The following is a 26,380-nucleotide window of genomic DNA, read 5'->3' on the forward strand; positions in this document are numbered from 1 at the left end:
TGTCAAAGAAATAAAGATTTAAATCAACAAGAAAATATATTAACATTTCACAGTTGATTGTAGAAGTTCACATGCTGTGCTACACATCTTCGAGATCAGATCTTAAAATATGTGATTACCAGGTGAATTCTATGTTGACTGACCTAACTACTTATACATACATTTGAATATTTTAAAAAAATATAAAATTACCGAAACTCAAGCGCTCCCACTGCCATAGCTAATAAATATGAAGGAATTGGAATCTAAAATGAAAAGTAAAAACTTGTTATAATTTACATTATGTTATAATATAAATTACTATATCATATAATCAATCACCTTCTGTTCAAAATGGCAAGTTTTTTTGCCATTGCTAGTAATGATCTCTTCCCCTTTTACTGCACTCATTAACGCCACCATTTCTTCTGGAACAGTAATCTAATGACAACAAAGTTTTATATTTTTTTGTACTCTATTAATTTGTATACCTATACATTTGTATACCTATACTCTACAGTTTCACAAAGCAATTAGCTAGTTGTTCTTTACAACTGCATAACCCTTATTTTTAGCTAAAAAAATCAACACATTGGAAGTAAGTAGAGCTTAAAAATGAAACACTTTAGTTAAACTCAACACAGTTAAGTTGTGATACTTTTATAGAGTTCATTTAGCGTAAAACAAATTTTAAATCTTTTACTAGAACTTTATTCTTAAATTAAAATTTCTGCTTACTGGTTTAGCAAGTACTTTAGTTTAGTTAGTTCTGACTTGATGTTGTGGAAAACCTCTTTTTCAAAAAATAATTACATCAAAAAAGATGCACAACTGTCAACACTAAATGGGATGTACAATGCATGCCACTGTTATGACCAAATATGCACCACGATTATTATTATTCTATCAGCATTGGGAATATTGTTTCAATAGAAGTATTCTAAAACTGATTATGTTATTGCAACTTTTTTTTAATATTCATCTATAATTTTGTTTGAAATATATATATTTTCAAGATAATATGCAATGATATATGAAAATAAGATCTCAACATGGTGATGTCAGAAGTGGGGATCTCTTAATAAGACATGGTCGCGTGATCTGAGCCGAACGTTAGAAGTTTAAAAATGGCGCCATGCTTTAAACAAATACAAGACAGGACAGTGAGACTAAAATCCATTACAGAGCTTTACTTAATTAGTAATCACACGGAACGTCATATAACTTTGCATATGGAATATATATAAGATAAACGAAGTTTAAAAAATAAATTTCCAGTTTAAAAGTTTCAAACGATTTTGTGAGGTAGCTAACCAGCTATTTACATATGTCCAACATATTTAAAGTTAGTTTAGCAAGTTATCTGTTAATACAGAAGGTTATAATACAAATATTAGCTCTATACCTGTGGATGAATCCACTGTATTGCTCATTTTTTCTATGCAACGGATATACGAAAAAAGTTGAGCAAAACATTTTAAAATACATTCCACCCCTAAAATTTAAATTTTCTGATACCAAAAATAGCTGATCACTAAATTCTTAAAAACCACAGTTTGCAACACGTCAAACACAATTCTCTCTATATATATATCAAAATCGGTTATGTTATCGCAAAGTCCACCCTCCCAAAGGTTGACATGAAATGTGAAAAATAAACAGCAAAAAATGTAAAAAATGGTTTGCAGGTATATTGCATACCCCTTCTTTACCAAACTTTACACAAAATGTCAAAAAGAACGGTTTGTAAACCCTAAATTAGCAAAATATTACACAAAATTTGAAATTTCAAACAATAGTCTGTTCTTTTGACAGTTCGCATGTTGTCCTGACCCATAAAATCTTATAGTACACAAAATTTCAAAAAACCACAATTCAAAATGTAACAAATTTAAATCGAAAAGGATCAATCATTTTTGTATGTCGCACACAGTCCTCCCTGGTAAGAGTTTATACAAAATATAAAACAATGCTTCCAAGGTGTAAAATCTAATTCTTTTTCTGTGTATGTTGTGCACAGGTTGGTTGTATGAGGCCTGTTTAAGAAGTGTTATGTTGTACGGTAGTGAGACATGGTCAGTGAAGCAGGAAGATCTTGATCGTTTAGAAACGAATATAAGAATGGTTAGGTAGATGTGTAACGCCAGTCTGAGAGACAGAAAGAGTTCAGATGAGCTAAGAAGCAGGCGAAGTATCCGTAGAATTAAAGATGTTATCCAGATAAGAAGATTGAATTGGCTGGGGCACTTGGAAAGAATGGAGGGGGATAATTGGGTAAGAAAGTGTAGAGACTTGATATTTCCTAGGGCAAAGCCCAGAGGCAGACCGAGAAAAACTTGGCAGGAGGTTATAAGGACAGACTTGATACAGAGGAAGTTGAGTTTAGATCTAACACAGTCTAGATCAGATTGGAAGAGGGTCATTAATATACCCCCTCCAACCCATGCTAGCATGGAAAATGGACGTTAAGCCGAAAATGATGATGATGATGTATGGCCCTTACAAAATTAAAAAAAAAAGTTCCAGTAATAACATCTAAAACAACAAAAATCATTTCTTTCAACATTATTTTATGTCATTGACTTTCTGTAAATTAAAAATCAGTTTAGATTAGGTATTTTTGTTCATTACATACTATCCTGACGCATAGAAGTTTATATAAAATGTAAAAATTGAATTTAAACAAAACATTGCAAAATCATGAAAGTAGCTTTTTGGGTGTATTGAACATGGTCATACCCACAAAAGTTTACACTTAATGTAAAGAAGAACGGTTGTGTGGAGTAATTCTTAATCAACAAAAGTTAGTTTTCTCACCATGCTGATTATTGTCTTTGGATACAAACACTTACACGAACAAGTCAAAAACCACAATTTGGAAAAAATTAAATTTATATTTCAAAAATAAGTAATTTGTGTGCTTTACTTTTTTTTTTGGAGAAAGAGAACTTCGAAATCAAAAGAATCAGAAAAATGTTTCCTTTTTTATGGAATAAATTTTCACGTTTGATAATGTTTCTGTATAATATCAGAGTTAGAATTTCTCATTTTAAACATTTAAACATTTACTTAATTGATTATATATAACTAGCCGTATTCACGTGTACCTCTCATTGAATCAAGAGATCCAAAGTTTTGCAAAAACATACAGCACAGTAATTTGAATTTTTAAAATTCACATTCTGTAATGTTCAATATTTATATCTCCTGAAACAAAACGTCTAAAATTTTAAGCAGGTGTAACAACAAACATGCCGTAAGTACATCAGGGAAAAAGCATACCACACATTAAAGACTTCAACACATTTCCTCAAGTTATACAAAAAAGGTAATTACAAAATTTCCACAATCCACAGTTGGTAACACATCATATCAAAATTAGCAATTCAGTTTATTGCATACAGCAACCCTTCCAAAGTTTTATACATAGTATAGAAATCAACAGTTAACAACACATAGAATAGAAATATAAAAACGTGAATCATATATTGCATGCTGCCTTCTACCACAGTATTTTCATACAAAATATCAAAAAAGAACAGAACCAAACCCAAATAAAAAAAACAATTATTTTGTCTTTGCAAATAAAATCTTACACAAAATGTAATCAATTTTGGTCACATATCCATCTCTCCCATTTTTTGGTAATATTGCTAGTCTTCCCTGACAAAAGTTGACTACAGCATACCGTCCTCTTCCACAAATGTGTACACAAAATATTAAAAAATCCACTCAATCAGGGACGCAAATAGTTACAGATTTTGATGACCCGTTACCATTTTTGTCAGGCTTTTGGAACTATGTTCCTTCCAATGTGTTTAGCTTCGACAGCTGACCAGAATAACCTATGGGATCACGCAGGATCAAGTGCTTTCCACGAAGTGTTAAATATCCTGATTAAAAATTTATAATGTCATCAGACCTTTCATATACATTTTTTTTCAGATTTTTATTACTCTAATGTGTAAAGCTAAAAGAAACATTTCGCGAGACTTTTTCAAAATTTAGTGCACACATTTCAGGATGTAAAACTCAGGTTTGACAACATTGCAATGATTTAATACAATCGTGCAAAAAAACTTTTTAATATTTTCATACGACACAGAGACGAAGGTAAACTTAGCAATGTAATATAGTCACATGTCAGAGCATTACCGGACAGATTATTGTCTTCTTACCGTATCAAGAAATCAGCACATGATTGTTATTGTGCGTGATAACAATGCAGCGTTTTTGAATTTAAGAATCGAATATATTTAAAATGATCTTAACGTAACAAATGAAAACATTGATTCAAGTTTGTTTACATTTTGCTATGTTTATAATAACGAAAACAGCCCTAAATACCCCAATTCCGTATTGTTAAAAACAGTAACGTGTAACAGACCTATTTTTTGCTTGGGACGAGTCAGGAAGTTTATTTTACTTGATATGCAATAAACAAGTAAGCTTCTATTCAGATTTAAACAATCGAGTCATATTCTTAGTTATTCTTAACTTCTGAGCCAATTTTGAGAGTATTTTCTTATAAAAAAAGTGAGTAAAGAAAACCTGTTTAACTAAAACACAACAAACTAAATAATTGAGGGAAAGTTCAGGTCTGAAAGTTAAAACGGTTAAAAAATTGTTACACTTCTAAATTTATCTTTTTCTACCAGATACTCTAAACAACAGTAGATCATCCTAATGTTACATTTGATTTTCTTTGGATTTCTCAGTAGGTAGCTAGCTAGCGTTTTCGATAAAAATCCAATCATTTTTTCACTTCGACTACTGAACTTCACTTTGTTCCAAAAAGAAATGATTTCAAATGTATACAATTTATATTGGACAATTGTATACTTTTCCAATAAGTTCTCTTTTTTTGGCATTACTTTATTGTACGTTTTTCTAGTTTATAAAAAATGTTTCGAACTAATACCAATTTTTATATTGGACAACAATAGTGCATTTTTTGTTACATTCTATATTCGAATTATATTCGAATATGAAATGTAACAGTCCCAGAACACAAAAATAGAAGATAAAGAAGAAGAAACAAAACTTTAACGTTGTGATGAGTTTGTGATGAGCATGCTTTGTTCAAAATAACTTTTTTAGGATTATTTTTAAGGAAGTGAGTACAAAAGATATAAAACAAAGGCAGCCTTCTTCGCTTTAGCTTTTCTCTTTTTACTTAATAACCAAATTGTTTCCATGCGACATAGCACGCACATGCTAATTCGGGGTAAAAACAATTATTTTGACCATAAGAACCCTGTACAGGTTTAAAAAAAACAACAAATAAACCTCTGTGTAAGACCATGCTTTGGGGAGACAATGCATGAGCCATAAAAGAGTGACCCATGATTTTTGTGCCGTGGACTTACATAATCACTCACACAAGTGTATTATAATATAGGATTTAAAACGCTTCTAAAAATATCTAAAGAAGTACAGCTAAAGGACATTTTTCTTAATTTATTCCTTTTTCTTCAGCTCAAGAGATAGTGAGAAGTTCCAACATTCTAGCTGCATGCCCATGGAAGAATCATCAACCGTATTTCTCTTTTAATTCATGCAACAGATATACATCAAAACATTATTAGATATATAGCTAGCTATTCACAGAAAATGTACGCTACAGAGTAACTTTGGAGAGAAGCTAAAACTCAAAAACAAGGGAATATACACAGCAAAATGCCATTTATCAATATTATAGTTTACTCGACAAGTTTTTAATAAAAAGAATTGTAGCTTCTATTAACTTTTTGAAGGTTGATGTTCTTACAAAAACAAATATAGTTATAGTATAGTAGTTATAGTAATATAGTTAACCTTACTAAAGGTAATTTCGTTATTATTTTATTCCCTTTTTATTCGTTCATCTTTTTTTACTTTGTCTAAATGAATTTCTCCCTTTCTTTCTTCTTTTGGTTTGCTTTATTTGCAGTTTGTTTGTTTATTTTTTTACAGCGAAGTAAATTAATCGATTCGTAATCAAACGTTGCAAGTTGAAGGCATTGAAAGTGTTAAGGTCCAAAAATTCAATTAATTCAAAAAGAGAGAATGAAATCAATACTAATGGACATTGACAAGGTTTTTATTACACCAGGAAAAAAATGAAACAAGGTTATTAACCAGGAGAAGAAAATTGCTGATGCTCTAAAGGTTTTCTTGAAGAAAGAGTCTATTGACAATATAATGTATAATAAGTTGTCACCATGGGGTTCTCGACCTGGTATTATATACGGTTTAGCTAAAGTACATAAGCCTTCTTCTAACGGCGCTCCACCTTTTTGTCCCATTTTGTCAGCGATAGGTACTTCTACATAAAGACTAGCTAAGTTTTTGGTTTCCAAGTTATTTCCTTTCACGTGCAGTGATTTGACAGTTAAGGACTCCTTTACTTTTTTTGGAAAATAGGGGAGAAAAGCGCCAACCTATTTATGGCTAGTTTGGATGTTGAGTCCCTCTTCACTAATATACCACTTGACGAAACTATAGATACAAGATGATATTGTTAGTAGTATACATAAGGATGATTTTCGTACTTTAATTACACTTGCTACCAGAGACATTTTTCTTGTTTGGCGTTGAATATTATAGACAGACTGATGATGTTGCAATGGCTTCACCACTTGGATCCACATTGGCTAATATTTTTCTCTGTTTTTATGAGAAACAATGGCTCTCAGTCTGTCCTACACAATTTAAACTTTATATTACCAACGTTATGAGGATGATATTTTTGTATTGTTTAACTCTTTGGATCATTATAATGATCTTAAGGACTTCATAAATACTAGACACCCCAACATGAAATTTACTTGTGAAAAAAAAAAAGAGGGAAAGCCTTGCATTTTTGGATGTTTTAGTCAGTAGGGAGAATGGTAAATTTGTCACTTCTTTGTACTGCAAACCCACTTTTAGTGGTGTTTTCACTAACTTTGTTAGCTTCATCCCTATTACTTACAAGTATGGCTTGGTTTTTACCTTATTGTTTAGATGTTTTTCCTTAGTATCAGACTTTTCCTAATTTCATGTCTAGGTTAATACTTTGAAATCATTATTGTTAAGGAATGGATATCCAAGTAATTTCATTAATTCTTGTATTCACAGCTTTTTAAATGGGATACACTTGTGTAAGAAACAAAATTTTAGCATGGTTCCTAAAAAGGATATTTTAGTTGTTTTAACGTAATTAGGTTCTGTTTTACAGGCTGATACTCATTTAGTCAAACTTTTTTCCAAGTCGTTGCCTTTCTTCTCTTAAGTTGGGAACACTTTTCAGGTTCAAGGATCAAATACCTAACACTCTCGCTTCTAGTTTTGCTTATAAATTTTCGTGTAGTAGCTGCAATGCTACTTATGCTGGTAAAACCAAACATCTTAGAGTGAGGGTGTCCGAACATACAGGTATCTCACAGCTGACCAGAAAACGTGTTGCCAAGCAACAAGACACTGCCGTAGGAGACCATATGATGGAGTTTGATCGCCTCGTTAATTTTAATGACTTTTCTATTGTTGTCCAAGAGGCACACAACTATATACTCAAAATAAAGTAAAGTCTTGTGATTCAAAGGGAGAAGCCACCTCTTAATAAGAATGTAATGAGCTCTCCATTATATTTATTTAATTAAATTTCTTTTGCACACGATTATGTTATAGTTTTTGTTTTTTCTTAATAATCCTTGAAGTTGTATATATATAGAGAGAACAGAATTGTAATTGTTAAACGTGATCATAGCTGTAGTATACAGCCGAAAGCTAGTTAAAGAAAAAACATGTCAAAAACACACTTTATAATTGTAATCAAATGTTCTGAACAAATGAGTTCCTTACAAAATTCCTGCTTCTCCATGCCCATGAAGGCATGACCATCAGACTCAGGGCAGGAAATCCGTAATTTTTCTTGGCCTTCCCCCTGTTCACACACACACACAAGGCACATTAATATAAAAATAGATAATTTACTTATGAGTGAATAAATGGTTACATAATGTCATTTTCATAGTAAATAGGGGTAGCCTGCTTCGTTGTTCCCTTGCCTATGTATACCACTTTGATTTTTCTTGAAAGGAATTGTTGCTGTCATGGGTAAGGTGCATTGTTTAGTAAAAAAAATCGTGAACATTCTTAAGACAAAAAAACTGAGTCATTTTTTGCCCTTATATCATCGCATATTATCTTTAATGACAAACTAAAATTTTTGCAAATAGAACAACTAAAATAACTGTATACCACAATAATATACCAAATTGCACACTGGGTATTTTATTTATAAAATCTTTAAAGAATTTCCTGGTACTGAATAAAAGATACAAAATGAGGTATATTATTACTATTACTTTTTTATTCGAATATGAAATGTAACAGTCCCAGAACACAAAAATAGAAGATAAAGAAGAAGAAACAAAACTTTAACGTTGTGATGAGTTTGTGATGAGCATGCTTTGTTCAAAATAACTTTTTTAGGATTATTTTTAAGGAAATGAGTACAAAAGATATAAAACAAAGGCAGCCTTCTTCGCTTTAGCTTTTCTCTTTTTACTTAATAACCAAATTGTTTCCATGCGACATAGCACGCACATGCTAATTCGGGGTAAAAACAATTATTTTGACCATAAGAACCCTGTACAGGTTTAAAAAAAAAACAACAAATGTACAGGTTTAAAAAAAAAAAACAAATAAACCTCTGTGTAAGACCATGCTTTGGGGAGACAATGCATGAGCCATAAAAAAGTGACCCATGATTTTTGTGCCGTGGACTTACATAATCACTCACACAAGTGTATTATAATATAGGATTTAAAACGCTTCTAAAAATATCTAAAGAAGTACAGCTAAAGGACATTTTTCTTAATTTGTTCCTATTTTTTCAGCTCAAGAGATAGTGAGAAGTTCCAACATTCTAGCTGCATGCCCATGGAAGAATCATCAACCGTATTTCTCTTTTAATTCATGCAACAGATATACATCAAAACATTATTAGATATATAGCTAGCTATTCACAGAAAATGTACGCTACAGAGTAACTTTGGAGAGAAGCTAAAACTCAAAAACAAGGGAATATACACAGCAAAATGCCATTTATCAATATTATAGTTTACTCGACAAGTTTTTAATAAAAAGAATTGTAGCTTCTATTAACTTTTTGAAGGTTGATGTTCTTACAAAAACAAATATAGTTATAGTATAGTAGTTATAGTAATATAGTTAACCTTACTTAAGGTAATTTCGTTATTATTTTATTCCCTTTTTATTCGTTCATCTTTTTTTACTTTGTCTAAATGAATTTCTCCCTTTCTTTCTTCTTTTGGTTTGCTTTATTTGCAGTTTGTTTGTTTATTTTTTTACAGCGAAGTAAATTAATCGATTCGTAATCAAACGTTGCAAGTTGAAGGCATTGAAAGTGTTAAGGTCCAAAAATTCAATTAATTCAAAAAGAGAGAATGAAATCAATACTAATGGACATTGACAAGGTTTTTATTACACCAGGAAAAAAATGAAACAAGGTTATTAACCAGGAGAAGAAAATTGCTGATGCTCTAAAGGTTTTCTTGAAGAAAGAGTCTATTGACAATATAATGTATAATAAGTTGTCACCATTGGGTTCTCGACCTGGTATTATATACGGTTTAGCTAAAGTACATAAGCCTTCTTCTAACGGCGCTCCACCTTTTTGTCCCATTTTGTCAGCGATAGGTACTTCTACATAAAGACTAGCTAAGTTTTTGGTTTCCAAGTTATTTCCTTTCACGTGCAGTGATTTGACAGTTAAGGACTCCTTTACTTTTTTTGGAAAATAGGGGAGAAAAGCGCCAACCTATTTATGGCTAGTTTGGATGTTGAGTCCCTCTTCACTAATATACCACTTGACGAAACTATAGATACAAGATGATATTGTTAGTAGTATACATAAGGATGATTTTCGTACTTTAATTACACTTGCTACCAAAGAGACATTTTTCTTGTTTGGCGTTGAATATTATAGACAGACTGATGATGTTGCAATGGCTTCACCACTTGGATCCACATTGGCTAATATTTTTCTCTGTTTTTATGAGAAACAATGGCTCTCAGTCTGTCCTACACAATTTAAACTTTATATTACCAACGTTATGAGGATGATATTTTTGTATTGTTTAACTCTTTGGATCATTATAATGATCTTAAGGACTTCATAAATACTAGACACCCCAACATGAAATTTACTTGTGAAAAAGAAAAAGAGGGAAAGCCTTGCATTTTTGGATGTTTTAGTCAGTAGGGAGAATGGTAAATTTGTCACTTCTTTGTACTGCAAACCCACTTTTAGTGGTGTTTTCACTAACTTTGTTAGCTTCATCCCTATTACTTACAAGTATGGCTTGGTTTTTACCTTATTGTTTAGATGTTTTTCCTTAGTATCAGACTTTTCCTAATTTCATGTCTAGGTTAATACTTTGAAATCATTATTGTTAAGGAATGGATATCCAAGTAATTTCATTAATTCTTGTATTCACAGCTTTTTAAATGGGATACACTTGTGTAAGAAACAAAATTTTAGCATGGTTCCTAAAAAGGATATTTTAGTTGTTTTAACGTAATTAGGTTCTGTTTTACAGGCTGATACTCATTTAGTCAAACTTTTTTCCAAGTCGTTGCCTTTCTTCTCTTAAGTTGGGAACACTTTGTGGCGCCGTAGATTAGTGGTTATAGCTTTCGTACTCTGTGCGGGAGACCGGGGTTCGATTCCTCTTGACGGCGATTCAACATGGGCGAGTGAATGTTACCATAGCCCCGGGTTAACCCAAGCCATGTGAGGGAAATTGGGGAGATGGCACACTGTGTGGGCCGTTGGATGTTGCCGGGAGTTGTCTAGTAGAGCGTGGGCCCTACTAATTGGGTCTGCGTAGCTCAAAATGAGCATTAAATACTCTAGGACTCTCCATCTAAGCCATGGCCCCTCCTGGAAATAATAGACAGGGTATATCCCTCGATATTTGTGAGGCTAGCTATGTAAAATATGCACATCTATCTATCTATCTATCTACTTTTCAGGTTCAAGGATCAAATACCTAACACTCTCGCTTCTAGTGTTGCTTATAAATTTTCGTGTAGTAGCTGCAATGCTACTTATGCTGGTAAAACCAAACATCTTAGAGTGAGGGTGTCCGAACATACAGGTATCTCACAGCTGACCAGAAAACGTGTTGCCAAGCAACAAGACACTGCCGTAGGAGACCATATGATGGAGTTTGATCGCCTCGTTAATTTTAATGACTTTTCTATTGTTGTCCAAGAGGCACACAACTATATACTCAAAATAAAGTAAAGTCTTGTGATTCAAAGGGAGAAGTCACCTCTTAATAAGAATGTAATGAGCTCTCCATTATATTTATTTAATTAAATTTCTTTTGCACACGATTATTTTATAGTTTTTGTTTTTTCTTAATAATCCTTGAAGTTGTATATATATAGAGAGAACAGAATTGTAATTCTTAAACGTGATCATAGCTGTAGTATACAGCCGAAAGCTAGTTAAAGAAAAAACATGTCAAAAACACACTTTATAATTGTAATCAAATGTTCTGAACAAATGAGTTCCTTACAAAATTCCTGCTTCTCCATGCCCATGAAGGCATGACCATCAAACTCAGGGCAGGAAATCCGTAATTTTTCTTGGCCTTCCCCCTGTTCACACACACACACAAGGCACATTAATATAAAAATAGATCATTTACTTATGAGTGAATAAATGGTTACATAATGTCATTTTCATAGTAAATAGGGGTAGCCTGCTTCGTTGTTCCCTTGCCTATGTATACCACTTTGATTTTTCTTGAAAGGAATTGTTGCTGTCATGGGTAAGGTGCATTGTTTAGTAAAAAAAATCGTGAACATTCTTAAGACAAAAAAACTGAGTCATTTTTTGCCCTTATATCATCGCATATTATCTTTAATGACAAACTAAAATTTTTGCAAATAGAACAACTAAAATAACTGTATACCACAATAATATACCAAATTGCACACTGGGTATTTTATTTATAAAATCTTTAAAGAATTTCCTGGTACTGAATAAAAGATACAAAATGAGGTATATTATTACTATTACTTTTATTACTGAAGGTACTTTTCTTGGTCAATGTTTTTCAAAGCAATAAATGAATGGAGTTGATGTGATGCGTATGTTAATCCTGTTTTAATTTTTTTCAACATTTGTTTTAAAAATGCATTAGCTATCGACTTTGACATTACGAATGGGGAATTTTCAATAGTTGTACAACAGAAAAAGAGAAAGTATCAACAAAAAAATTGTGGCAGTCAATATAAACGCCCATTATTATGTAGGTGTTCCAGCTGGACCTGAGGTTGCTAATTCCCTGTGTCTAAAGGTGGCAAATCTCTTCCCTTTTTAATTCCCACACTATTATAAGTAGAGAACTACTTATCTTATTTGTTTTTTCTTCCAGAATACCACATACCAGGCATCGTAGAAGAAGAAGATAAGGAACATATGCTTAATCCTGTAACAAACAATTCCAGTTGGCGAGAGTCTGAGGTGTTATTTGATTTTGTCGGGTTTTTTAAATGAAAGTAAGTTCTTTACATTTAGATCTGAAAAAAACGGCCCTGATTTCAGTTCAAGTGAAAATAGCACACTTCTATCAACAAATAACCCACTGGCACAAGGAAAAAGTGTTTTTGGGGCAGTGTTAGCAGTTGATGCGTTATTGCATAAAATGTGGTGCTCGTTTAAATAAGTCTTGATTAAAAGGTGCGGAATTAATTTATTGTGCAAGATCCAGCACATGTATTTTACTCTTAATTTCAGGAAGGCGAGCATAAAGGACTGACAAAAGATTTAAAATTTGCACGAGGAAAGTGGCCTTCTCATGACGAAATAATCAAAAGACATAATACATAAAAATAGAATTGTAAAATATAACTTGTTCCACAGCCAAAAAAACTAGCATCTCTATAAATATACCCAACTGAATGTTGTTGAATTACAGTCTCCTGCTTTTCAAGGACTACTTAAAATAAAGTTTACAGTTAAAAAAAAGTTGTAAAGTTATTTGATTTTTTTCTGAAATTTCAAAAAAAATTTTTACTAAGCTGAAACCAATCATCTAGCAGAAATTTACTCTAAAATTTGCACAAAAATGAGTATATTTTTCATTATCTCGTTATCTTAGGTTGGCTGTGGAAATTTCAAAACAGGTTTTTCATGGTTGATTTTTGCATTAGGGGCCTTAAAAATATGGGAGTTGCCGGCCATCTGGCGCAATTTAAATATTGTTTGATAAATCAACTTCATATAGATAAAAACTCAGCTACTAAAAATTTCAAGTAAAATAAACAAGCAAAAAACCAAGGAATACAGCATCCCTCCTAACCAGAATAGGGTTAAATAAACACCAGTTCTTTATAACAGTCAGGATAAATCTAAAGATTATTCAAAGTAATAAGAACGATTTATCCAAAATTTTAACAAATTTAAACACATCTATGCTCTGCTACAACTTAGATGTTCTTAAAAAAAACTGAATTATTTTTAAAATCCAAATAAAAATAATGCAAAGCCAAGGAAACATGTGCAAAGACTCTGGTTGTGTGGTGCAAGGTGTTACTCACCTTGTGCATTTGAGTTTTTTATACAAATGTCTATGTCAAACGCATATTTAACTATTTACCCAATTCCTTTTATGGCTATCTTCAAACGCAGTTTTTGTTTATCTTTCTACTATATTGTTTGATTCCCAAATTTTATTTTTTTAGCACACAATACTTTTAGGGTACACAATTTTTAAACTGTGTTTTAGTTTTCTAATAAACTGTACTTTATACACAAAGATCAACAATAAAAAATTGCATGCTGGCACTTTAAATAAATTATTTTACATCCTCTAAAGAAGAAACAAAAAGCAGGACTTACTCTTGCATTATATGTTAGTTTTTGCGATGGTGAGTCTTGGCATGGTAATAAACTTCTTGCATGTATAGCCTAGGGAGATGAAAGTTGTTGATTTCAAATGTGATTCCATTGCATCATGTAACAATTCATTTTGAGAAAAGTTAATGACTATTTAAACACAGCCTTTCTAATTCACGTCAGGACACGGCAATTGCAAACGCATATGCTGAGGTGCAAGAAAATAACATATCACATCTGTGAAAAAATGTGAAACATTGGAATTAGAAAGGTTGGAAACTTTTTGTTGTTTAATTTAAGACAATGAAATCTATTTAACTTTTTGAGTCATACCTGGCATTGAGTAAATAAATATGGTAACTTCTTTCCCAATGTTTGCTGTGGTTTAAGCCACTGAATAGCAGTTGCTTTTGGTGAAGTACTATACTTCAATGCCACTGTAAAAATACTGCCTCTAAAAACAATGTTAAAATGTCTGATGTCTTTATAGGTTCTATACGTTTTCTTACCCTTATGACCAGGTTAACAATCTGAATAACCAGAGAACCAACAGTGATCCACATAGCTATATCTTATTACCTTAATGCAGGAGAGGCAAACACACACATTAACTGAACATAGGTAGGCTATCTAAGTGTCTTGCTTATTCATAAATTCACATTCGGTCATATTCGCAACAAGGAAACAAAATGTAAACACCAAAATCAGTAATGGTAATGGCTGCAATTCGTTGATTTATTTTACTTATTTATTATAATTATTTACCCATGATAGCCTTTTTAGTTCCTATCAGTTTTGCCATAAGGATACTGCAAAGACATCCCCAGTTATTCTAATTTTTTGAGTCGTAACCACTGCAGATTAAAAATTTCATTGCATCATCATTTTTTTTCAAAAAATTAACTTGTTGTTTTGCATGGATTTCTCTTTCAGTCCTAGCTTTTCAGGTGGCTCTGTTAAGACATATGATTACCTATACAGTCATGGTGATTACTCTCAAACTTTGATGGCAATCGAATTTAAGAGGCCTAAAATGATTCAGATGAAGATCTTTATGTTATTCCATTCAACAATGGTAAAATGTATATGCATGTATAAAACTGCCACAGATGCGATTATAAAAGAAAGGAATGCAGAGCAAAATAATGTTCTCAAAGTCACAGAAGATAGTGACATCTTTTATGCCACATTTTAATATTTTTTCTAGGTTGTTCACAAACTTATTCTAATTCTAATTTAAACAACTAAGCAAAGTTGCAGATTTAAATTTGCTAATTTCATATTTTCAATTCATAATATTTTATCATGCATTGCCAGGGATTTAAGAGTCAAAGGTACACACTTTAATTTGCTATTTTTTTCTTTTAGCAAATATTAAATATAAAAAAAGATTGTGTTTTAATTTTGCACAGCATGTTTTGATGCAGAAAAAAAGAGTCCATACTTTTTTCGCTGTTCATCATTTAATTGTATCTCTACAGGTTGGCCAAATGGAGTAACTTTTGATAAAACTTTACAAAGGACTTCTTCTCCATCAACTTTTACTGATTCCACTATCAGATCTCGTGAATCCAAAATCTAAACATGTGTGTAAAACACAAAACATATATCTATTTAAAAAAAATGTGTGGAAGGTTGCATTATACATCTGAATGCTCCTAAACAGTAAGTTATAACGCTACTAACACAAAACAACTATACATAGCATCTATACAAGAAATTTCAAGAACATTCAGGTGCATGAAAGGGTATTCCAATAGACAAAATAATCCATAACAGGCCTTACCAGGAAAGGCATGTAATTGCGCGCACACACTTGCACATGCCATATATTTTGTTTTGGCGTGCGATAATTCACACACTAAAAAACATCCAATACTTCAGGCGTGCAATCATTGCACACCATAAAAAATAAAAATTAATTCTATAAATCAAGCATATTTCTGACACACGTTTCGACGTAGTAGTTTCAAAAATTAATTAATTCATTGTTAACAAATAAAATTAGTCTGGAGCTTTCTATTAATCCAAAACATTTCTTAACATATAATCACATCTATACTACATTAATTTTTCTGATGATTCCCTGCGTCACATGATAAAAATATCTTTGTTTTTATTTTAATGTCTAAGAATAAACTGCGAAATAAAAAATAAAAAGATTTAGTTTCAGTTTTAGATTATATTGTATGAAGCTAGTCACGCTAGCAATTAGTGTAAAAAATGTATCGTTTTCATGTGACTTATTTTTCAACAGAATATATACAGAATTTAGTCAAACACATGGTTTTTGTTCTTAAATTTATTTATTTTATGAAAATATCAGAAACTTTCTTGCTGGTATTTACTTAGCAATGCCCAACGGTAGGTAGCCAACGAAACTGCTTTCTTTATTTAAACAGTTGACTTGTGTTATTTAGAATTAGACCTACTTCAGATATCGGAGACAAGGAAGTTAAGACTGAGAGAGTCACTAGCTCAGACGCACTGATCTCCAGTATGAAACAAACAATGACACAGAAGTAGGAAAAACAAAGCACACACCGCCACCGAATACTAATGTTTTTGGCTTCTTTGGGACAACAATACAGGAACAACTTTGCTTTGTAAGAAAAAATTTTACTTTCGAAATAAAAAATGATTTTATATGGAATAATACCAACAATATATTCCTTGTAAGTGCAATTATACAGACGTGTCTCATAGGCGTCATCTCTGTACCAGTGAAGGATCACATGGCTAAGTAACAGCTGTAATGTGCAGTTACCAACTATGAAGGACTGAGTTGATTTTGAAAGTAACAATGTTATGATAAGGTTTAAACACGTTTTTTAAAGTGCATAATTGTCTTTTAAAGAAAAAGAAAAGAAAAGATAAAAAAAAAAGATAAAAAGAACTTTAAAAATAACATAATATTAATAGTTTAATTAATAACTCCACTTACAAATTTTTCATGTTTGGTAATAAAAATCCTGGCCGTGAACGATTTTTAAAGGTGTACTACATTGTTTCCACATGCTGAAACAGCAACCCCTATGCAGTGTACATATAGGGCAAAGAAATGTTGTTATTTCATTCTTCAATTTTTTTTGTGATTTCTATATTTTAGGATTGCTTTCACGAACAAAATTTTTGAAGGTTGGGAATTAAGTTTAGTTTAAGTTTAAGTTAAGCTCAAGTCGAAAAGTAAAACATGCCAAATCTTTTATGGTATTACTTTTTTCAATTTTAATTTTTTCAGATTTTCAGAGCAAACCAAACCCTAATCTTGATAAACGTAGCAAAGTTTGCCTTGTGTATAGCTTTAATAAGAAAAACCATTGCATAATTTTTTGCAGAGTTATTATTTAAATATGGATATGTTTAAAATGAATAAGCAGGGTTTGGGTCAATTGTGAACATTGGTATACCATGTTAAATTTTTAACTCTGTAGCTGATTTGGTATTTCCAATAAAAACCTTAATAGTCTTTTTAATAGTCTCCCCTCTAATACCAGGGAAGAAAAGAGTATGATAAATTTTAAAAAGTTTTTGAAACAAAGTGAGTTCTAGGTCTATTACCTTAGTTTGAATCCTAAACTCAAATTTTTTCTAATTCCCATTTTTGCTAATTTTCTGTTCATAGTCTGCTATATATTTGATTCTTCTTTTCTTTTCTTTCTTTTTTTCTAACATTCTCATAATTTTATATATATTATTTAAAAACAAAAAACAAATTTTGGCTCTTTGTTTACTTTGTTTATTTTTGTTTTAACAGGTTGATAACAGTGCAGATATATATTATATCATACTGAAGATGTAAACCTGTATAAATATGATTTATAATAAACCATATTTGAAAAATTAACAAAATTTCGTAACAGTGCAGTTTCCATCTTTGTGATGCATGTAAGAAGATATAGCTTGACAAACTCAAACAAGAGAAATCACAAAAAAGTAACAATTCATGGTAAAGGCATAGTTTTAAAAAATAGGACAAAATTTCTTGTTTTTTTTTTCGTAAAGCAAGCAAAATGATAAATCTATAACAGAAAACATTATTTAAAATGTTAGTTTTTTATCTGAAGATGGTGACTGTTTATTTTTTCAATTAAAACACAAGTCAACAAAAAACAACAGTTTCAACATTATGCTACAAAATGAAAATTTTTCTTTTCAGATTTGAACACAAAAAAAATTATAAATGTGACTAAAATAAATTAGAAAACCGTGCTATACCCTACGTTGTTACTTTAATGAAAAGATGATTTTACGAAATTAGCTAGGTGAGCCTTAGAACAAGTTTCTAAAAATAATTTTAAGACATAATTTTTGAGATAAACCTGCAACATTATGTGTAACTAAAAAACTTGCAACCTTATGCATTACATTATTTATCTGTATATTGATACAGAACGAAATTTAGAAAAATAATTTCTTAATCAGTTGTTGAACCTAAAATACATTATCTAGTCAAAAGGTTGGCCACATTTTTCATATCCTTATAACGACCCATCCTTGTTGTATTGATTAATGGGTTTTGTGGGATAAAAAAGTAACACCACCTCGGTCTATAAAAATGTTTCTACATATCCTTGAGAGGCTTATGAATTCATGGTTATATATTTGTTATGTTGAGTCATTCCGACTAGGTTCAGGTAGTCATTAGTGAAATACAACCTATGATAGTCAAAAAGTGGTCATTGTGACTACCTTCAGGTGATTTTGAGATTTTAACCTTCTGGATTGGTAAAAACGTATCGCGTAAGTCTGATCACGTAAGCACATATTTACAAAATGGGAAGCCTGTAGGTTTCCAAGCAAGATACAACATTTTTGTGTGCTTTACTACAGCCAAAAAGTATATATGTTTTTTTAACTTTGAAACTGGATGTGGGCTTTTTCAGGTTTTTTTAAAACACTGAACTTGCCTGAAAGCCCCCCCCCCCCCCCCCCCAAATTTTTTGCCACATTTCTGGTGAGTTGGCACCATCGCAATGAAGAATTAAAAAAATAATTAACCAATGCCTTTTGACCTTGTATTTCCAAAAACCTATAAATTTCATTAAATGCCATTTGGTGGATATTATCAGAATTTTTCCACTGTGGAAAGATTCTGTTGTGTCTGTATTCGTGTGAAGTCAAGAATTTGTGATATGACTTGCCATGATAATTTGAGAACCAAGGAGGAATACAATGTATAAGTACTGATAGTAGAAAAAAATCCAAAACTTACAAAATTGTATGGTATCAAAGAAAGATCAGTTCAGAACCATTCAAAATATTTTCATATAACTACTGGTTGTCCTGAAGATATTCACAAAATTTTTGAGGGTTTTGCTGTGGATTCTGTTTCAATGCTGGTTTTTATTTTTTTATTTTTTTAAAAGATAAAATGTTAACAATACCACGTAAACTTTAGGAAGAAACCAAATTTTTTCATATTTTGACAGTGAAATCCAAGATTATTTAGATCTTGATGACGAAAAGGTAATAAACAACAAAATAAAGATTATCCCAGTTTATGATATCGTTGAATGAGTCTTTGACATGTTCATTGAATGAACCATTTGCAGCACAGCCTGATACGAACAAGAAAAATGATGAAAGATTTTTGCACACCATATCATGGCTGTATGAAAGGCTATCAAAAGTTAAAGCAGTGTAGCATAATGAAGATTGTCTTAAATTTCTACATAATGTGCCATCTTTGTTGTTATGAATGTTTCTCTTTCTATTCAGAATATTTTTTTAACAGCGTTCGATGCAGCAGGGGATGCTAACAAAGAATCTTTTGAAAAATCAAAAGGCTATTGTTTAAAAAATATGAATGAACTCTGCACACCATTTTACCAGGGTTAACCCAAGGTTCATTTAAAAACAGAAGCTGATTAAAAATAACGAGATTGTAAAAAGTTGGAGCTTGTAGAAGCCAATTTGTTTTCTTGTTAATGATAAATTTTTAAATAGAAATTTCCACTGACTCAGCAATTTTGTTTTTAAGTTAAAATAATTTTGTTATTAGGAAAAAAATGGTATACATAAAACACTGAGTAAATAATTCAGCTATTTGGACGGCTAAAAAAGGGTTACCGCCACCTTAACTGAGTTGGATGGTGAGCTCTGTTTCAACAGTAATTATCTAAAAAATACAGCAAAAATCATCGGATTGCAACCTCCTGAGCTTCATATTCATCGTAATTTGAGGGAGAAAATTAGTTATGAAGCTACATGTGATGGTGAGATGTACTTTTTTCCTTTTTACCAATTTCAGAAATAGTCTGTCCAACCCTTAATGAGAATTCATGTGAAAAAACAGTGTTTTCGAAAACATTGCAGTTTTTCTTTTAGAGAAATATCAAATTTCCATGGTACTGCTGAGAGAATATGCTGTCAACCTGTTCCAAGATTTTGGCAAAAAGACCTTTGTCCAAATATAAGCTACTGGTCATGTTGCTAATTTATCAGATGTGTTTAGGACGAGTGCATCATATCGTGTTGTGATTGATCGATGGTAATGAGACGGATGCGACTGACAGCCTCATTATGGCTTTCGAAGTAGTGTTCGCCCTACATTAATTGTTTAACCTGGCATATCCTACATGCTTAGAAGCTATTTTCAGTTTTATTCAGAAACATATTATAAAATTAAAGGATGGTACAGCACTCAATTCAAAAGTGCTGAAAGTAACTTCTAAGTTAAACGAAATGTAATATTTTTTTATCTTTCACGTTAACTCTGTTTATGCAAAAATGAATCACACTTGCTTTATTACGTTGTGTAGATCTGGAGCATTCTTAAATTCTTAAAACTAGTCTGTGTCAAATAGGGCCTTTTAGGCTGTATTTCACAGACCAGAATATCAAAAAATAAACAATTTCATGTGGTCCCCCCAGTAAAAGTGGAATTTTCAAAGTTTTCTCATAAGAAATCTTATACAATTGGATAGATCTCGAAGTGAAGATGAAAAAATGGTATATCTGAAATTTACTTGTTGCATTAGGGGGATAATAAAGTCTGTTTAATAAGTGATCAAAAGGGCTAGTTAGTAAAATGTTCAAAAAGTATTTATTGCAGACTAGTATATAAATTTCATGAAACTTTTTTATGTAATTTTTTATTCAATCATTCTAAAGATATTTTTTACATCAAGGATACATGAAACACCTATTACCCATGTTAAGAAGAGTGCCTATATAAAAAAATGACAGACCAGGAATAGATTATGTTGTTTTCTGAATAATGACAGAAATAGTTTTCTTAAAATCCTAAAAAAAAACCATCATACATAAAATATGTTACGTTTTTTTTTCTAATGTGAATGGAAATCACTCTAAATAATTTTTACAATGTATTTTTCCCATAAATAACTAAACAAACCCCTTCTTTAATATGAAAACTGTGTTCGTCTGAGACTGGCAAAGTGGATGAGTTCATTTTTCTTTGATGTAGCCAACAAAGTTATGATATCACAAAAGTTATAAAATTTGTTAACTTTTGTGATATCATGGCAAGATGTTTAGACTGATGTCAATGTGTTTAATATGATTAGTGAAGCCATTGCATTGCAGTGACAACTTTAAGGCCAAATAACTTAGAAAAAAGGTGGTGATGTCAATTATTTTCCTTCACACAGATAACTAGGGACCCAATCCATTTCAAAATGGACGGGTTAATGACTTCATTAAAAACCATTTAGACACCAATATCCCTTCATTTGTTTGTCAAAAACATATGATCCTATACATTTTCTTGTTACTTTGTTATCACTTATTTTTTCGGGAACAGTGTCTAATGCTATTTTTAGCTACAAATAGGAAGAAACAAGCAGTTCTGGACGTTGGAGTGCTACAAATCATATTTAAACAACAAAACAGATATTTAAGTACAGTACAGTCTGAATGTAATTTACTGCTTACAGGCTAATATCACACTTTTGCATGGTGGACAGCAGTCATTTGTCTTTTGTTATAACTATATTTTTTTTAGTAGCGAGTTTTATTGTATAAATGCATTGTAAAACTATTCTCTTTTGTATTAGCATGAAGAAATAAAATTTCTTTCAGATTTTTAATGACTTGATAATAATAGTAATCTTTTGCTAAGTATTATAATATAACGCTTTGTGTGATCCTGTTTTGACCTTTTCAAACAAATCATGATGACGCTTACCTTTTTCCCGTTGTCTTATAGTTTTTAAACTAATTACAACATGTTTTAGCTTTCTGTACGTTCCAATTTTCATAGTTTTCAAACGAATGTTCTTAAGGAACAAGACATAAATTTAACTTTGGGGTGAGCTCTGACAAGGAATTCCTATGAAATTCACTTAACAACTAAAATATACACAAAATTGCCTCTTAAATACTTTTTAAAAATCTCTAGGGTAAAAAATGCTATACAAAATGTTTTTAACACAAAGCATGTTTGATAAAATAAAAAAAACATAATAGTTAGTAATAGTATAACTTTTGAAAAGTAATAGTTATAATGAATTAAATGGCGGTGTATAATGCCAGGCCTCATAACCCTATTCATGTCGTGTCACGGAAGATAAAAATGTTTTGGGTCTATTTTCATCAACATTTAGCACAGGCTTGGAAGAAATCATTTTACTAGATAAATTATACCAAGTTCTTTTTTATTCTGTCAAAGTCCATTATTTTTTTCAAAAATTCTTTCCTTAAAATTCTGGAACTCAGAAAGTATAGCTAATACTAAAATATTTTTTATGCTATACTTCCTTTAAAAAGCATCCAAAACAACTTTTAAGTCAATAATCCTTTTTGTACTCAGGGTATTGCATTTTGATATTCACAAAATGGGCCCTGAGATGCTCTATCGTAACGAGATGACCACTATGGTTTTACCTTTTTATCATATTTTTTTATATATGTCAACCACTTGATTATGTTTGAGAGAAAATATTCCATGAAAATGAAAATAACAAATCAAAATGGTGAAAAGACAGTTGATCTGTAGTGCTACATCTGGGGGGCGACACCTGCGCTAGGCTAGTTTTGAAGGAGAAATAAATAAGAAAATACTTACAAATTTGTCTGCACCATAACAAATACATTCAAACTTTTGATTTGCGATACATGTTAATGTCTGGGCTTGAAAATCAACATTAACATCCCAATCCAGATGTAGGGCTTTGAAATAACTAACAGTTGCAAGAGAACAGGGATCTTCAAGAAGTTGTTGTGGCATCACAATAGTGGTAAATGGCTTAAACATGAACATGTAACAAAGACAATAATAACAAAATTGCATGGAAAAATCATTGTGTGAAAGACATCAGTTATTAACTATTCATTTCAGCATAATATCACAGAATATACATTTCTTTTATAAGCAAGTGAAAATTCCAAATCAGGCTGGAATATGCTTATGCTAATAACACAATCAGGCTTAGAGTAAGCTTACATTGTGTTTATTAGAAAGAGAATGAAAGCTTAAACATTGCCTTATTGGATAAAATAAAATGGTCCTGTTTTTTACCTTTACAGGGATTCCTGCATTGAAAATGATATTTATGTATGTTAACGAGGATAAAAAGTTGTTTACCAAGTCTTTTGGAATTTTTTAAAAATCTTTTTTTGTCCTTGAAATATTTCTATCTGACCTTATGACATCATCATTGATGTAATAATGCAGCAAGCATAAATTAATAATTTATTTTTCTTGTAAACTTGCAAAATATCAAAGCTCTCTGGAAGTGTGGAGTTATGCTCTTGATGTTTTGTAGCTTAAAAGTGATCTCTTCTTTAATTAAAGGTAGAAATGTAACATCAGCATTTTTAAAAAACTTTCAAACAAAAGGGAGATTTTTGAAAGTCTCCAATACCCCAAAATAGCTACATTAATTCTTCCTAAAATCATCAAAAGTTTTTAAGTCATAATGTGTTTTCAAAATTATTTGCTACCATTTTTAATGAAGGCTGGCTAACAAGTTTATATACATGTTAAGATAATATGCCATCACAATTTGATAATAAAATCAGAACAGTTTTCTTTTAAATAATTTCAGAATCACTAAGAGTTTAACGACTAATGTTAATTGCTGACAGCCCAATGCGAGAAAAAAAAATGTGCTTTATTCTTAAAAGCTTGACACATCTAAATTAGAGATCAGTGACAAAAACTCTTATAGCAGGTGGTCTTAGCAATTCCAAAATATTTTTTGTAACGAAAACCAATTTCATCTGACAGATCACAGCTCCGGTCAGTGTAGGATAGAGAAGTGTACGATTGCATGCGCACACATCCACACATACACTGATGCAAATAATTTTATGCAAGCAATTTATCACTCACGCAAAACTAGTTTAATAAAGAATATTTCAAAAATAAAAACAAGAAAGTGAAATAACTTTTCGAAAGTTTTTTTTATAATATTAAACTGCCAATGATTCTCTTAATTATATACCTGAGAAAACTAGTTACATATATACAATAACAAAAAATTACTTCACACATGTATTAAAATAAATATTAACGTTCGGCACAGAAAAAAAGGTAAATTTTCCAAAATAATTTAATTTAAAACAAGTGGTTATAAACTGTTTATTGATGTATTTGAAGCTTGAAATTCAAGCTCTTAATGAATAAATGGTTTATGCATTCCTGTAACAAAGTTGTAGGAGAAAAATTTCTTTCTTATCATTGTTATATTTTTGGTCTCTTTTGTTGTGATCGCACAAGCCTTGGACTTCTTATCAGCACAATGCCGACAAGAAACAACTACTGTTGTTAATTATGTCCAATGCAGTCTAAAATTATTGAAATTATGATAATTTTGAAGATTTATATAAAGAGTTAGAGAACAATTTAAAATTAAATACAAATTAAAGCTTTGTGGCCCGTATACATTCAACTGAAATTAAATTAATGTTTTCTAACAAGCCTATTGGTTTGTTTCGTTTCTGGCTGCACTGAAATAAATTAAATGTAAATAAGGTCATTCGTATATGATCTTTCGTTTATCATCATTTTTTAAACTACAAATGCACTATGCAGAAATTATTTGATTATTTTCCAAGCTTAGCTGGTTACACCCACAATGTACTTTAATGCATTAAATTATATTCGATAAACTTTTTCCATCATCATGTTAATCTTTTATAGTTCACATCCCACACCATCAATTTGGATGGTGTTTTGATATCAAGACAATGAAAATCAAAGTACATATATGAAAGTTGTGCCAATGTTTGTTAGAAATAATAGCATCATGGTTTCACTTGTGTACGGTGTTTCTTCACATGGAATTTATTTTTTAATTTTGTTGTTTTTTAAAATTCAATTGTTTTTTTCTGTGCCCAAGAATGTATTTATAATAGATAAACAATGGTGGCAATTAGACCTGTTTTCACAAAGGTTGACATTTCAAAAAAAATTAAGTGAAAATATTTTCTATTTAACTTTTCTTTGAAGATTAGGTCTTCGAAAGGACTCTAAAGCTTAAGTAATGTAATATTATTAAACCAACAGAAGACTGAGTATAAGACAAAAACTGATACGGTTTTTAAATCACTAAGTTAAAACTATGTCCCCAAATATCAAATCCAATACAGATTCGATTGAACCATCCAAACAAAATAGATTATAAAACTGCTAAGTGTTCGAAGCTTGCAACTTTTATTGCAGTTTTTTCTCATGATCAATGAAGTTAAATGTTGTTTATACTTCAAGTAAAGTCATCATGGAAACTAATTTAACCTTTGGAAGACATAATGCTACAACATCTCAATTTTTAATTTCCAGAAATTTATTATGTAGTCAAGTTAAAATCTGGTGTATCTTTTTAGAATCTTGTATAGATCAACATCTCCAAGATGATGTTTAGGACCTTAAAAAATCTGTTACAGGCATTCTCTAATTGTCAGGTGAATATATGTCTATATGCTGTTACATTCTGTGTTATGGACTTTCATATTTCACGTTCACAATGCTGGGGATTTGACGGGGTAAGATTAGGATTATATTTAAGAGCCTTGGGAACAAACTGTGCAAATGTGTGTTTTTCTTGTATTGATATATAGACGTTATATTTTTTATAAAAGTTTTAATACTCATTAAATGGTTGATATTTCATTCTTACAGCTCCAGAACTTCCTATTCGGTAGACGATGACAACCAAACAGTGTACGTTGATGGATTTTGTCAGAGCTGAAACGTCTTAGCCTGAGATAAAATCTAATCACCTACTGCTCAAAAATGATGTTTTTTTACTAGACCAGTATTAAATAAATTACTGGGTTAGACAACAATACGAACAACTGTTATGAAACACCTGGGGAACAGCGAAATTGCGATTTTTTACACCAAAACAACATGGGAATGCACCTAAGCTAACCGCAACCACTGTGGAAGTAACCCACCGTAATACGAAAAAACAGTTTTAAAACTTCTGGGAAAGAGCAATATTGCGGTTTTTATACTAAAACAATGTGAGAACACAGCCTAGCCAACCGCAATTACTGTGGAAGTTTTACCGAAGTAACCTACTGCGA

The 26,380-nt window shown here is 31.2% G+C and overlaps 1 protein-coding gene across 2 annotated transcripts in view; it reads right to left on the reverse strand.

Annotated features, from left to right (window-relative positions):
* The window catches only part of LOC130625334 (leukotriene A-4 hydrolase-like), a 33,352-nt gene extending 9,685 nt beyond the window's left edge, over positions 1–23,667 (reverse strand). The window contains exons 1-6 of one of the 2 annotated variants that reach the window (XM_057440406.1): positions 22,914–23,667; positions 15,327–15,460; positions 14,216–14,336; positions 13,886–13,954; positions 322–420; positions 193–245 (exon numbers count right to left, since the gene is read on the reverse strand). In XM_057440406.1, the coding sequence (XP_057296389.1) occupies positions 193–245; positions 322–420; positions 13,886–13,954; positions 14,216–14,336; positions 15,327–15,460; positions 22,914–23,138 (701 nt within the window). In that variant the 5' untranslated portion in view covers positions 23,139–23,667. The remainder of the gene's footprint in view (positions 1–192; positions 246–321; positions 421–13,885; positions 13,955–14,215; positions 14,337–15,326; positions 15,461–22,913) is intronic. The other variant, XM_057440405.1, reaches the window with a different exon arrangement.
* Between the last annotated feature and the right edge of the window lie 2,713 nt (positions 23,668–26,380).

The sequence above is a fragment of the Hydractinia symbiolongicarpus genome, chromosome 14 (genome assembly GCF_029227915.1).
Source record: "Hydractinia symbiolongicarpus strain clone_291-10 chromosome 14, HSymV2.1, whole genome shotgun sequence".
Lineage (NCBI taxonomy): Eukaryota > Metazoa > Cnidaria > Hydrozoa > Anthoathecata > Hydractiniidae > Hydractinia > Hydractinia symbiolongicarpus.